At 38.7% G+C, this 12,211-nt stretch overlaps 1 protein-coding gene across 1 annotated transcript; it reads left to right on the top strand.

Annotated features, from left to right (window-relative positions):
- Positions 1–121: 121 nt before the first annotated feature.
- LOC107636542 (ornithine aminotransferase, mitochondrial-like) lies at positions 122–2,146 on the top strand. Its single transcript, XM_021121188.2, has 7 exons — positions 122–226; positions 674–833; positions 930–985; positions 1,338–1,490; positions 1,587–1,684; positions 1,925–2,026; positions 2,137–2,146. The coding sequence occupies exons 1-7, from the start codon at positions 128–130 to the stop codon at positions 2,144–2,146; spliced, it is 678 nt and encodes a 225-aa protein (XP_020976847.1). The 5' UTR covers positions 122–127.
- Positions 2,147–12,211: the final 10,065 nt, after the last annotated feature.

Genomic DNA, 12,211 nt, shown 5'->3' with positions numbered 1-12,211 from the left:
TTGCCATCCTAAAATTCTGAAAGCCTTAACAGAGCAGGCAGAAAAGCTGACCCTGAGCTCTCGAGCCTTTTACAATGATCGGTTTCCACCATTTGCTAAGCATTTGACAAGTATGCTTGGTTAAGATATGGTTCTTCCCATGAACACTGGTGCTGAAGGAATGGAAATAGCTCTAAAATTAGCAAGAAAGTGGGGTTATAAAAAGAAAATAATTCCCAAAGATGAGGTATAACAATGAGATCATCTTAACAGTAGTCATATCTTAATGTTTTACATTTTCCAAGGTTATGAGGTTGAAGTGAATGTTTGCTTAGTGTGGGTCTGTGGCCTAGTACACAAGGAATATCTCATGACATGCTAAGCTGAAATCCACAATACTTTATGACTTTATTTTTCCTCCCCCAACCCCCTTTTCTCTGTGGATATTAATAGTATTTGCAAAACTAAAGGGAGAAATGCTTTAGCTATGGCCTGAAGAATCTGTTTTGACATATGTTCTCAATAAATATTTTGGAAACTAAATGCTTGTAAGATGTATTGGTACTCCTCCTCTGCAAAGATAAAATGAAGGAAGTCTACTCTTCAAAATATAGCATCTTCTTTTCTGTTTATGAGATGTAGATTTAAATTTTCCTGGTGTTTGTCTATTTATGTTCACCGATACTTGTGGCAGGCTATTATTGTGTCATGTTGTGGCTGCTTCTATGGCCGTACACTAGCTGTTATATCTATGAGTTGTGACAATGAAGCTACCCGGGGTTTTGGTCCTTTATTTCCTGGCCATCTTAAAGTTGATTTTGGTGATGCAGAAGCCCTTGAAAGAATTTTTAAAGGTTCTTAGTGCTCCCATACTTTGCTTTACATTTTCATCACTATATTTTATTTTAAATTGACTGATCTTTGATTTTTTTTTCTGTGAAAAAATTCAGAAAAAGGAGAACACATAGCTGGCTTTCTTTTGGAACCCATCCAGGGTGAAGCTGGGGTATGATCTTTTGAGAACACTTAATCTGCTTGGCAACACTTACCTTGTTGGTTGAATTGAAAATTGAGATGCTAAAGAAGTTGCTATATACATTATACCCTGATGTTATAGTTTGATGGTGTTATTTCCGGTCTCACCATTTGATTGTTTTATATTATGTTTACATACAGTGGGAAATCCTTGTTGCTTCTTCAAATTCTTTGGCTAAGAAAAAGATAAGTGTGCTTATAGATTTCATTTTGGTCAAGAGCCATGACATTCGGTTGAATATTCATATTTTTATTATGTTCTGATTTCTCAAAGTACATATCTCGGTTGTATCTTTTGATATGTTTTTATTATTTATTTGAAGGTAATCATTCCTCCAGATGGCTATTTGAAAGCTGTTAGAGATCTTTGCACCAGATACAATGTGCTGATGATTGCAGACGAAATACAAACTGGGTTAGCAAGAACAAGGAAGATACTGGCTTGTGACTGGGAAGAAGTTCGCCCAGATGTTGTGGTTAGAAAATAGAAATCAGCTTAACCTTGTGAATTGTATATCTTTTTATTCTTTCCCAGCACTATGAGTTGAACCTTATTCTGTCTTTTTACTCAGATACTAGGGAAAGCATTGGGTGGAGGAGTTTTTCCTATGAGTGCAGTTCTTGCAGACAAGGATGTAATGCTTTGTATAATACCAGGAGAGCATGGAAGGTTTAATTTTATCATACAAATGCTTTTTATAAATGGTCCTTATTATGATTCCTTTATTTACATTTTCTTACCGATAGTTGTGACTGTTGTCTGAAGTTTTATACTTCTGTTTACCACTTGGCAATATTTTTTAGTCTTCTGTATAGGTCGAGTAATTTCATTTATTGAAATGAAAGCAAATTTGTTTATTAATTAAACAAGAGAAGAGTGTTGAACTTCTTTGTATATTATTGATTACAGTACATTTGGCGGGAGTCCATTGGCCAGTGCTGAACTTCTTAAATCCAATGATAATAAAGTTTTACCTAAAGGAGCTAAAGCTACTGTCTCTCTATGGTTCAGGTACAAAACTTAATTATTTTGCTGTATAATTAATTCACCTAGCTATCTATCTTTTGCTTTATAATATCAATTTCAATATATCATTCTGAATTTGAAATCACCTCTGTCAGTTGCATTTGATGAAGATTTTGAAGCTCAATTAGCTGACAACAATGATGCAAGACTAGAAGTGTCTCTATTGGCGAGGAGCCCTGAACAAGAGCTGACTGAAGTTAGTAACTCAATAGTTGAACAAGTTGGCTTATAGTCCCCCCCCCCCACAACAAAAATGTCCTTAACATTATGATATTTCTATGATAATAAAAGAACATACTGATTTGCAATTTATTATAAGTGTGTTATTTCTTTGAATTTCTTGAAGCTCGTAACTTTGTAGTAATTTGCCACTTCTCTTACCAGGCATTTATAAGTATAATTATTATAAGTGTATTATAAGTATAATTATATATTTATTTTTATTTTATAATATTCAACTCACTTAAATAAAAATGCAGAATTATTATATATGTAATCAAATTATTAACTATTATGTTGTATTAATAATTATTAGATATATATAAAAAAAATGAGACCTAAGGCTACACTTATATGCAGTAGCTGTAGTATACAAAAAAAAAGAGGGACCTAAGGCTACGCTTATAAAAAGTAGATATGGTATACAATGTGGCTACGCTTTACAAGTGATGCAGTAGCGTTGAAAAGCGTAGCCTATTCTGAAAAAATGAAAGCTGAAAAGCGTAGTCTTTGGTCCTGGATAGCATCACTTGAAAAGCGTAGCCCTTGGTGCAGAAAAACGTAGCCTTTGAGAATAGGCAACGGCTGAATAGGAATCACTCCAAAAAGCGTAGCCGTAGCCCAAAAAGCGTAGCCGTAGCCTAAGGCATCATTTTTTTTCGCTTTTGGCTACACTTTTCAAGTGTGCCTGAATGGGTGTTTTTCTTGTAGTGAGGTACCCGAAAAAACATCCAATTTGAACCGGGAGGTCTTCAAAAATGGCCTTCCAAGCAAGATAGATGATGTTCTCCCGGAATCACTAGGAGGCATCTCAAGAATATGAAAATCAATCGGAAAGACCAATCCCTTTATACTCACAAGAACATCCTCCACAATGCCAACTACAGAAATTATGCTTTTATCCGCCAAAACAAACCTGGCGGCCGACCTTTCAATGGTGGAAGCTTCAAGACCTCATAAACAGACAAAGGCATAATGCTCACACAAGCACCTAGATCACACATGCAATCAACAAATTGCACCCCATCTATAGTGCAAGTGACTAGGCAAGGACCAGGGTCACCACATTTCTCTGGTATAACCCCCATCAAAGCCAAAATTGAGCTTCCCAATGGAATAGTTTTAAATCATGGATCTTCTCCTTGTTCATGCATAAGAAATCTCCGGGTCCTATTGTTAAGAATAGAGAATTACTACTCTCATTTATAGCATTTAACCAACCGGGCAACCATATGCTTCGCCCCACATTGAACACCGGACTATTCGTTGAAGATAACAGTACATCGAAGCCGTATGAAGTTTTACCATGGGCAGATTGTATCATTGGGCAAATATGGGTTCGATCAAGATTTGTTTTTCTGGAGTGCCAAAAGCAAGCATGACATCATTATGGACATAAAGTCCCAAAGTATGGAACCCCAGAAACAGGCTGGCCCAACTTAAATGCGATATTATAGCTTCTTTGTGGTCTTACATTCTTGCCAATACATTATCCTCGTTTTGTTCTGGATTGTAATCTCTAATAAAAAATATAGCTCCATGAGCAAAAGCTCTGTCATAATGAATCCTGCGATGTATTGATGATGAGTATATAACGCCGCTTGAGTAGTAAAATCTTGCGCTATAAACGCATAAGCAGGTAAAGAGTACATGTTTTGAGCTACCAAGGAAGTAATAACTCCTAAAGAGGCTAGAGCAAGACCTAATTAAAAATGAAGTGAATTATTGATTGTGTCATAAAGACCCTTATGTCCACGGCCCAATCTACCCCCTGGAGGAATGTGTGCTTCTAAGATCTCTTTTATACTGTGGCTAATCCCGAAGTTAGTTCTATACATGTGACCAGCTATCAGGAAAAGAATCGCAATAGCTAAATGATGGTGTGCAATATCAGTCAGCCATAAGCTTTGCGTTTGTGGATGGAATCCCCAAGTGTTAGAATGGCAGTTCCTGCTCCCTGAGGGGTACCAAATAAATGACTACTGGAATCTGGATTTTGAGCATAAAGATTCTATTGGCCTGTAAAAAGTGGACCTAATCCTTGAAGATGTGGCAATACACCTAAAAAATTATTCCATCGAACGTATTCCCCTCTAGCTCCTGGAATAGTGACATGAACTAAATGTCTTGTCCAAGCCAAGGAACTGACTCCGAATAGTCCTGACAAATGATGATTAAGACAGGATTCGGCATTTTTAAACCAAGAAACGCTCGGTTTCCATTTTGGTTGTAGGTGTAACCACCCCGCTATTAAGGATATGGCTGAAAGAAATAATAGAAAAAGAGCTCCAGTATAAAGATCCCCATTAGTACGTAAACCAATTGTATACCACCACTGATAAACACCGGAATAGGCAATATTCACTGGACCAAGAGCACCCCCATGAGTAAAAGCTTCTACAGCCGGTTGACCAAAATGAGGATCCCAAATTGCATGAGCAATAGGTCTTACATGTAAAGGATCCTGTACCCATGTCTCAAAATTTCCCTGCCAAGCTTCATGAAACAAATTACCGGAAGTCCACAGAAAATTATTGCTAATTGTCCGAAATGTGAAGCAAAAATATTTTGATAAAGACGTTCCTCAGTAATATCATCATGACTCTCGAAGTCATGTGCGGTAGCAATACCAAACCAAATACGACGAGTAGTGGGGTCCTGAGCTAAACCTTGGCTAAACCTTGGAAATCTTAATGCCATAATGCTTTTCAAATCCTCCTAGCCATTATCCTACTGCAATAATTCTTGCTAAGAAGAATGCCCATGTTGTGGCAATTCCACCCAGAAGGTAATGGGTTACTCCTACAGCACGTCCCTGTACAATACTTAAGGCTCTAGGCTGAGTAGCAGGAGCAACTTTTAATTTATTATGAGCCCAAACGATGGATTCAATAAGTTCTTGCCAATAACCACGCCCGCTGAATAGAAACATTAAACTAAAAGCCCATACAAAATGGGCACCCAAGAAAAAGAGACCATATGCAGATAATGAAGAACCATAAGACTGAATTACCTGGGAGGCTTGTGCCCATAAGAAATCGCGGAGCCACCCATTAATGGTAATGGAACTCTGCGCAAAGTTTCCTCCTGTGATATGAGTAACTACCCCTTGATCGTTTATAGTACCCCAAACATCTGACTGCATTTTCCAACTGAAATGGAATATGACTACTGAAATTGTATTGTACATCCAGAATAGCCCCAAGAAGACATGATCCCAAGCGGATACTTGGCATGTCCCTCCTCTTCCGGGTCCATCACAAGGGAAACAAAAACCGAGATTTGCTTTATCCGGTATTAATCTCTTAGAAACTTGGCATATTTAGGGACTTGGCGAATAGCATCAAAAAGAGGAATGGTTACCTCAACCTTTTTGAATATCTCCACCATCTTGGGATCTAGCTCTACTTGCTTTTTGGTCTTCCTTGCCAACATAAGAAATGGAATTGGAGTAGCTTCTTACAAGACATTTCCATCCTTAGGAACTCCACTCCTTGGTTGAGCAACTTCTTCTTCAAATACTTGTTGTACCTCATCCTCCTTTTCAACTTCTTCTACCTCAACAACATCATCATCTTGAGTAACTTCTCTTGGGCTTGACTCCTCGAGACTCCTCTCTTGTAATTTGGTGCTAGACCTCAAGGTGATGGCATTGATGCCACCTTTGGGATTGGGTAAAGGTTGAGAGGGTAGTGCACTAGAACTCGATGGTTGAGTATTGGAGGTAGAGGGTTCCATACGGGAAAGAAGAGCTTGGATGATTGAGGTAAGACCGTTGATGTTAGAGTTGAGTGAAGCTTGAAACTTTTTTTGTCCTTGAAGAATAGAATGGAGTGTCTCATCTTGGTTGGAAGAAGAAGGAGGCTAGGTGATTTGAGGCACTTATGGATGGTTGAGTTGAGGTGCTTGCCTTTGGTGAGGTGGTTGGTAGGTTTGATAGGCTTTTCCTTGGTTTTGTTGTTGGTATGGAGGGTTTTGTTGGTACCGGTTTGTTGGTGGTTGTTATTCTACCTTTGGTTCCCACCATTGTCTCTACCTCCTTGGTTATAGTTGTCCCTCCACCCTTGGTTGGGATTGTCTTGCCAACCTTGATTGTAGTTACCCCCTTGATTATAATTGCCTCCTTGTTGACCCTTGATATGGACGATTGTAGTAGGCATTAGTAGCCACCAAGGTATTGTCCTCTTGGAGACTTGGGTATTCATCGGTGTAATGGGAGTAACAAGAGCAAATTCTGCACACTCTTTGAGGAACCAACTATTAACATTGTTGTTGTTGAGGAAGTGGAGGTTGTTGTTGATTGAGTTGGAGTTGCTTGAGGATATTGGTCATCTCTCCTAAGGTTTTGGTAAGGGCGGCAGTCTCACCACTAGACAAAACTTCATTTATGGCTCTTGGATGATTGTTTCTATGTCTAGCATGTTAGGTGGACTCGGTCAAATCGGTGATAAGTTGCCATGCTTCCTCTGCCGTTCTATACTTTGTCAAGGAACCATTACTTGAAGCATCCAGGAGGATTTTGTCTTGAGGTTTCATTCCTTGGCAAAAATAGCTAATCAACACTAGAGTGTCAATCATGTGGTGAGGGCATGAGTCAAGAAGCTTCAGAAACCGTTCCCATTACTCGTAAAGAGTTTATAATTCACCTTGGACAATGTAGAAAATTTCTTTCCTTAACCTATCTGTCACCTTCAGAGGAAAGAATTTATCTAAAAACTCCCTTCTAAGCAAATCCCAATAACCAACAATCTCATCGGGCAAGGTGTAGAACCACTCTTTAGCTCTTCCTTCAAGAGAGAATGGGAAGGCAAACAATCAAATAGCAACCTCATCGGAACCCTCCCGCCTAGTTGTTGATTATACACCTTGAAAGTCTCTAAGGTGCCTAATAGGATCTTGAGCGGAAAGTCCATGGAACATGGGTAGGAGATTGATCAAGGCGGTTTTGAGCTCGAAATTAGCATTCATCTCCGGATGACGCACTTGAAGCGGTTAAAGAACAAAGTCCGGAGCACCGGCCTCCTTAAGAGTGACTCTTCTTGGAGCGGCTATAGTATTGGTACCTAGATCAATGGAAGAAGTATTAGTAGTATCAATGGAAGAGTATATAGTTTCTTCCTCGAATGACGCTTCGGATTCAACCTCAGGTAAGGTTGGTGAATTGGTAGGAACCCTTTCACCCCTTCCAAAGGCCAACCATCTCCGAGCTTGCCTAATATGGAGTAAAGTCCTCTCAATTTTCTGGATCAAATGTGGCTAAGCTTGGATCCAGTAATGAACGCATCATTCAATGAAAAAGCATAGAGCTCATGACAAAAAATTGCACTAAACAAAGACTAATCCTAACTAACAATTGAACTAACAAACAATCAAGGGAAATACAAGTATTCACATATCAACATATTTACACTAACCAACAACATGGCACACATATGCAACTCCCCGGCAACGGTGCCATTTTGATGCGTGATATTTTGTCGGTCCAGAATTTATCAATAAATTCCATCGTGAGTATAGTATAAACCAACAAGCAATCCTGCATCAAACTTAGAAAATGTGTCACCACAATTCATAATCAATAACCGGGAATAGAATCCCGGGTCGTTCTCCCTAGGAGTTGCCCTAACATGCACATCATTCGTTAGGAGTTCTCTTGGTGTTTTTGGAGTTGAATAGAAGAAAAGTAAACGAGCATGAATTAAGACAATGAGCAATTAACAATTGGACTAAGTAAACCAAGAAATTAGGCTAACAAGAGTAAATGATAATCAATCAATGTAAAATACTTGGCTAGGGGTGAGAATTGGAATTCCTATCATTATTGCCTCCATCAATTATGACAAGAATTGGTTATTGCTCCACTTAGTTAACCTCTAACTATGAAGGAAAGTCAAGTGGAGATAATCAATTTGAGTCCACAAGTCCTAGTCAAGTCCTAAGGAAAGACTAGCTTTAGTGACATTCAAATCAACTAGTAATTTCCAATTGTCAATCAACAAAAGATTTTGACAATTCAAGTCTCTCCAATTGCCCAACCCCCAAGCCAAGAGTGAAAATCTACTCCATAACTATACTTAACAATTCCTCAAACACTTGGTAAGCAATATTGGAAGACATTGTGAAATTAAGAAGAAAATTCAAATCAAGGTTATCTACTACAAACAATTAACCACAATCAAGCAATTAACAACAATTAACATGAAATTCGTCAATGCATTAATAGAAATAAAAGTAAACAAGATCCAAATCCAAAATCTACAATACTAGAGTAACAAGAGCACTAAAGGAGAGTAGAAGAATGAGATCTACAAATTAAAGTAACATAAAATTGAATTCAAAACAGATCTAACCAAAGGATCCAAGTGAATTTGAAATTGAGAAAGCTAGAACCTAGAGAGAAGTGAGAGTTTCTCTCTCTAGAAACATGAACTCTAAAATTAGCTAAAAAAGTGTCTAACATGTGAATCCCCCTTTCCTCCTCGGTTCCTTGGGTCTTTTCCCTCCAGAATTTAGCTCAAATTGGGCCTGGAGCTCCTCAGAAATCGTCAGCCACGATCTCACTAATGAAGTGACGTGCCAAGCGTCATGCGTGCGCGTGGATCACGCATACGCGTCAATGAGATTTTGCAAGTCATGCATACGCGTCAGGCATGCGTATGCGTCGATGAGGTTTTTGCTCAGCCACGCGAACGCGTCCACTTTAGCGTGCCAATCCCAGAACCATGCTCCCACACGTGCGCGTCGATGCTAATGCTCTAAAGTTCCATTTCTCATGTTTCTTCCATTTGTGCATGCTTCCTTTCTCTCTTCTAGTCCATTCTTGCCCTATAAACTCTGAAATCACTCAACAAACACATCATGGCATCGAATGGTAATAGAAGAGGATTAAAATATATCATATTTAAGGCCTAAAAAGCATGTTTTTAATCATTAAGCAAAATTAGGAAGGAGACACAAAACTATGCATTTTATATAGATAGGTGTGATAGAATGTTGATAAAACCCCATAAATTCTACCCAAGATAAACCCTAAAATTGGGGACTTATGGGTTGATATTGATCAAGCCTATTTGACTTCCTTCAAGCATAGAAGTAGACTTGATGGGTTGGTTCCACGTAATTTTCAATATATGGTTTGTAGACAAGGATAGTGATCTCAATTTCTATGCCTTAGCAAGAGTTCTTTTCCTTTTCTTTATTAGTTAATTGTCATTTACTTTCTTGTTATTTACTTTTCTTGTCAATTGCCAAATCAAACCCCCTTGTTTCTTCATATCCAATAATAGAGCACTTCATTGCAATTCCTTGTGAGATGACGTGAGGCTTAAATACTCTCAGTTTATTTTTATTGGGGTTTGTCCTTATGACAAACAAATTAAAACTTTGATGGAGAGTTATTTGTTGGCTTGGAACTATGCTTACAACGAAGTTCTTTTCTATTGAGAAATTCTAGACCAACGATAATTCTGATATCAGCTCTCGTCCAAAGTATCCTCCATAATCGGAGCCATGGCAATGCCATAGGATTCTCTGTGCCTCTTCTTCAGACACACAGTGGCGGATTATCCCATCTGAGCATCTCTTAAAGAGATATGATTCATCCCACAAGTAGTATCTAGCATCATGAATGAGCTTTCGGGCTCGCTACCTGACGTGGTGGAAAATTGCCGATTAAGAATTTATAATAAGAACAGCGTTGCAAGTACAGTTCTTAACTGACGAAAATTCCGCTTACCAATTTAGAAAGGATTGTTACAATTTAAGAATAAAATACTAGGAGTAGAATTCCCAGGTTGTCTTCCAACGAGTTAACAAGAGAGTGCAGATTATTGGTCAGGAGTTTTCTGAGAAATTTTTAATAGTTGGAGAACAGAAAAATAAATGATTGTAAATTAAAACAATGAAAATATACGAGAGAATTGGTATAATCAAAATAAAAAGCCTTGACTGGGAGAAGATTAATTGGAAGCTCTATCCTTATTGAACTTTCTCAAGTGTAATAGTAAGAGGTTGTTGTTTTTACTTAGTTAACATTTACCGAATAAAGGAAAATCAAGTAATTGAGCTAACTCTGATTCAGAAGTCCTAACCCTCTCCTGTGGAAGGATTGGCATTAGTGAATAGAGAGTTAGCCAACAACTTCCAATTAAAATTGACACTTGAGTATTCCAACTCAAGGGTCTCCTTTTAATCAACTCCCAAGTCAAGTTAGGAGTCTACTCTATTGACATGAATACAACTTTCACAGACATATAAAGGGAATAAGAAGAAGACATGATAAATTAAATAATAACTGGAAATTAATTAAAGGTAAAAATAATTCTTTTCATTAATAAATTCCAAAACCATAAACATTTATATCTGAACAGGGTTAATGGGCGATTAAAAGAGTAAGGGAATAAGGAAACAAACTAGAATAATGGAAACTTCAACGGAGGTAGTGACTCTTCTCAATATCCAAATCAAAAGCATAAAACTCTGAAACTAGAAATGTGAAGAACCCTAGAGGAAGTAGTAGAATTCTCTCTCGAAGATTGAAAAAACTAAAAGCTAAAACTGTGTAAATGTGAATGTGTGTTGAGTCTCTACTTGTCCCCTGGCTCTAGTTTGTGTTTCTGGGCCGAAAACTGGGTCCAAACTTAGCCCAAAATCACCCCAGCGTCTTCTGCATTTTCTGCACGTGGCGCACGTCACACGTACGCGTCAGTCACGCGTACGCGTCGATGGTCCTTTTCGCGTGTCACGCGTAAGCGTCAGGTACGCGCACGCGTCGCTGTGCAGTCTCGCTTATCACGCGTACACGTCAGCTACGCGCACGCGTCGCTGTGAAATTTTCCAAATCACGCGCACGCGTGAGCCATGCGTGCGTGTCGATCCTCGCTGGTCATCTCCTTTATTTCTTGTGCTCCTTCCATTTTTGCAAGCTTCCTCTTCATCCTTTAAGCCATTCCTGCCCTATAAAACCTGAAAACACTTAACGCACGGATCACGACATCGAATGGAAAAAGGGAAATTAAAATACACAATTTAAAGGCTTAGGAAGCAAGTTTTCAACCATAGAACAAAATTGGGAAGGAATTGTAAAATCATGCAAATTGTATGAATAAGTGTGCAAAGACTTGATAAAAATCACTCAATTGAGCACAAGATAAACTAAAAAATAGTGGTTTATCACTGCCTACTGTATTCCTTAGGGATAAATCTTATAGCCTTGTAGTTTGCAATGTCTGCAAACCAAGGTGTCATCCAGATGGCAAAGAGTTGCTCATTCGGGAACGTTTCAGACACCTCAGTAGAGGGAGGGGATGTCTCTTCTATTGGTTCAATCTGAGACAAGTGGTCAGCCACTTGATTTTCTGACCCTTTTCTGTCTCTGATTTCTATATCAAACTCTTGCAAGAGTAATACCTATCTTATCAGCCTGGGTTTAGAATCTTGCTTGGTGAGTAGATATTTTAGAGCAGCATGGTCAGTGTAGATAATGACCTTAGATCCTATTAGATAGGACCTAAACTTGTCAATGACATAGACCATTGCAAGTAATTCCTTCTTTGTGGTAGTATAGTTCTTCTGCGTGTCATTTAGAACACGGCTGGCATAATAAATGACATGCAGAAGCTTGTCATGCCTTTGCCCCAGGACTGCGTCAATGGCATGGTCACTGGCATCACACATTAGTTCGAATGGTAAGTCCCAGTTAGGTGCAGAGATGACAGGTGCAGTGATAAGCTTAGCTTTCAGAGTCTCAAAGGCCTGTAGACACTCTTGGTCAAAGACAAATGGAGTGTCAGTGGTTAGTAGGTTGCACAGGGGTTTTGCGATTTTAGAAAAATCTTTAATAAACCTCATGTAGAATCCTGCATGTCCAAAGAAACTTCTGATTTCTTTGACATTAATGGGTGGTGGTAATCGCTCAATTACCTCTACCTTGGCTTGATCTACCTCTATTCC

Source organism: Arachis ipaensis, chromosome B4 (genome assembly GCF_059453495.1).
Source record: "Arachis ipaensis isolate K30076 ecotype BB chromosome B4, ASM5945349v1, whole genome shotgun sequence".
Classification (NCBI taxonomy): domain Eukaryota; kingdom Viridiplantae; phylum Streptophyta; class Magnoliopsida; order Fabales; family Fabaceae; genus Arachis; species Arachis ipaensis.
This window is presented reverse-complemented; position numbering and strand designations above follow the sequence as displayed.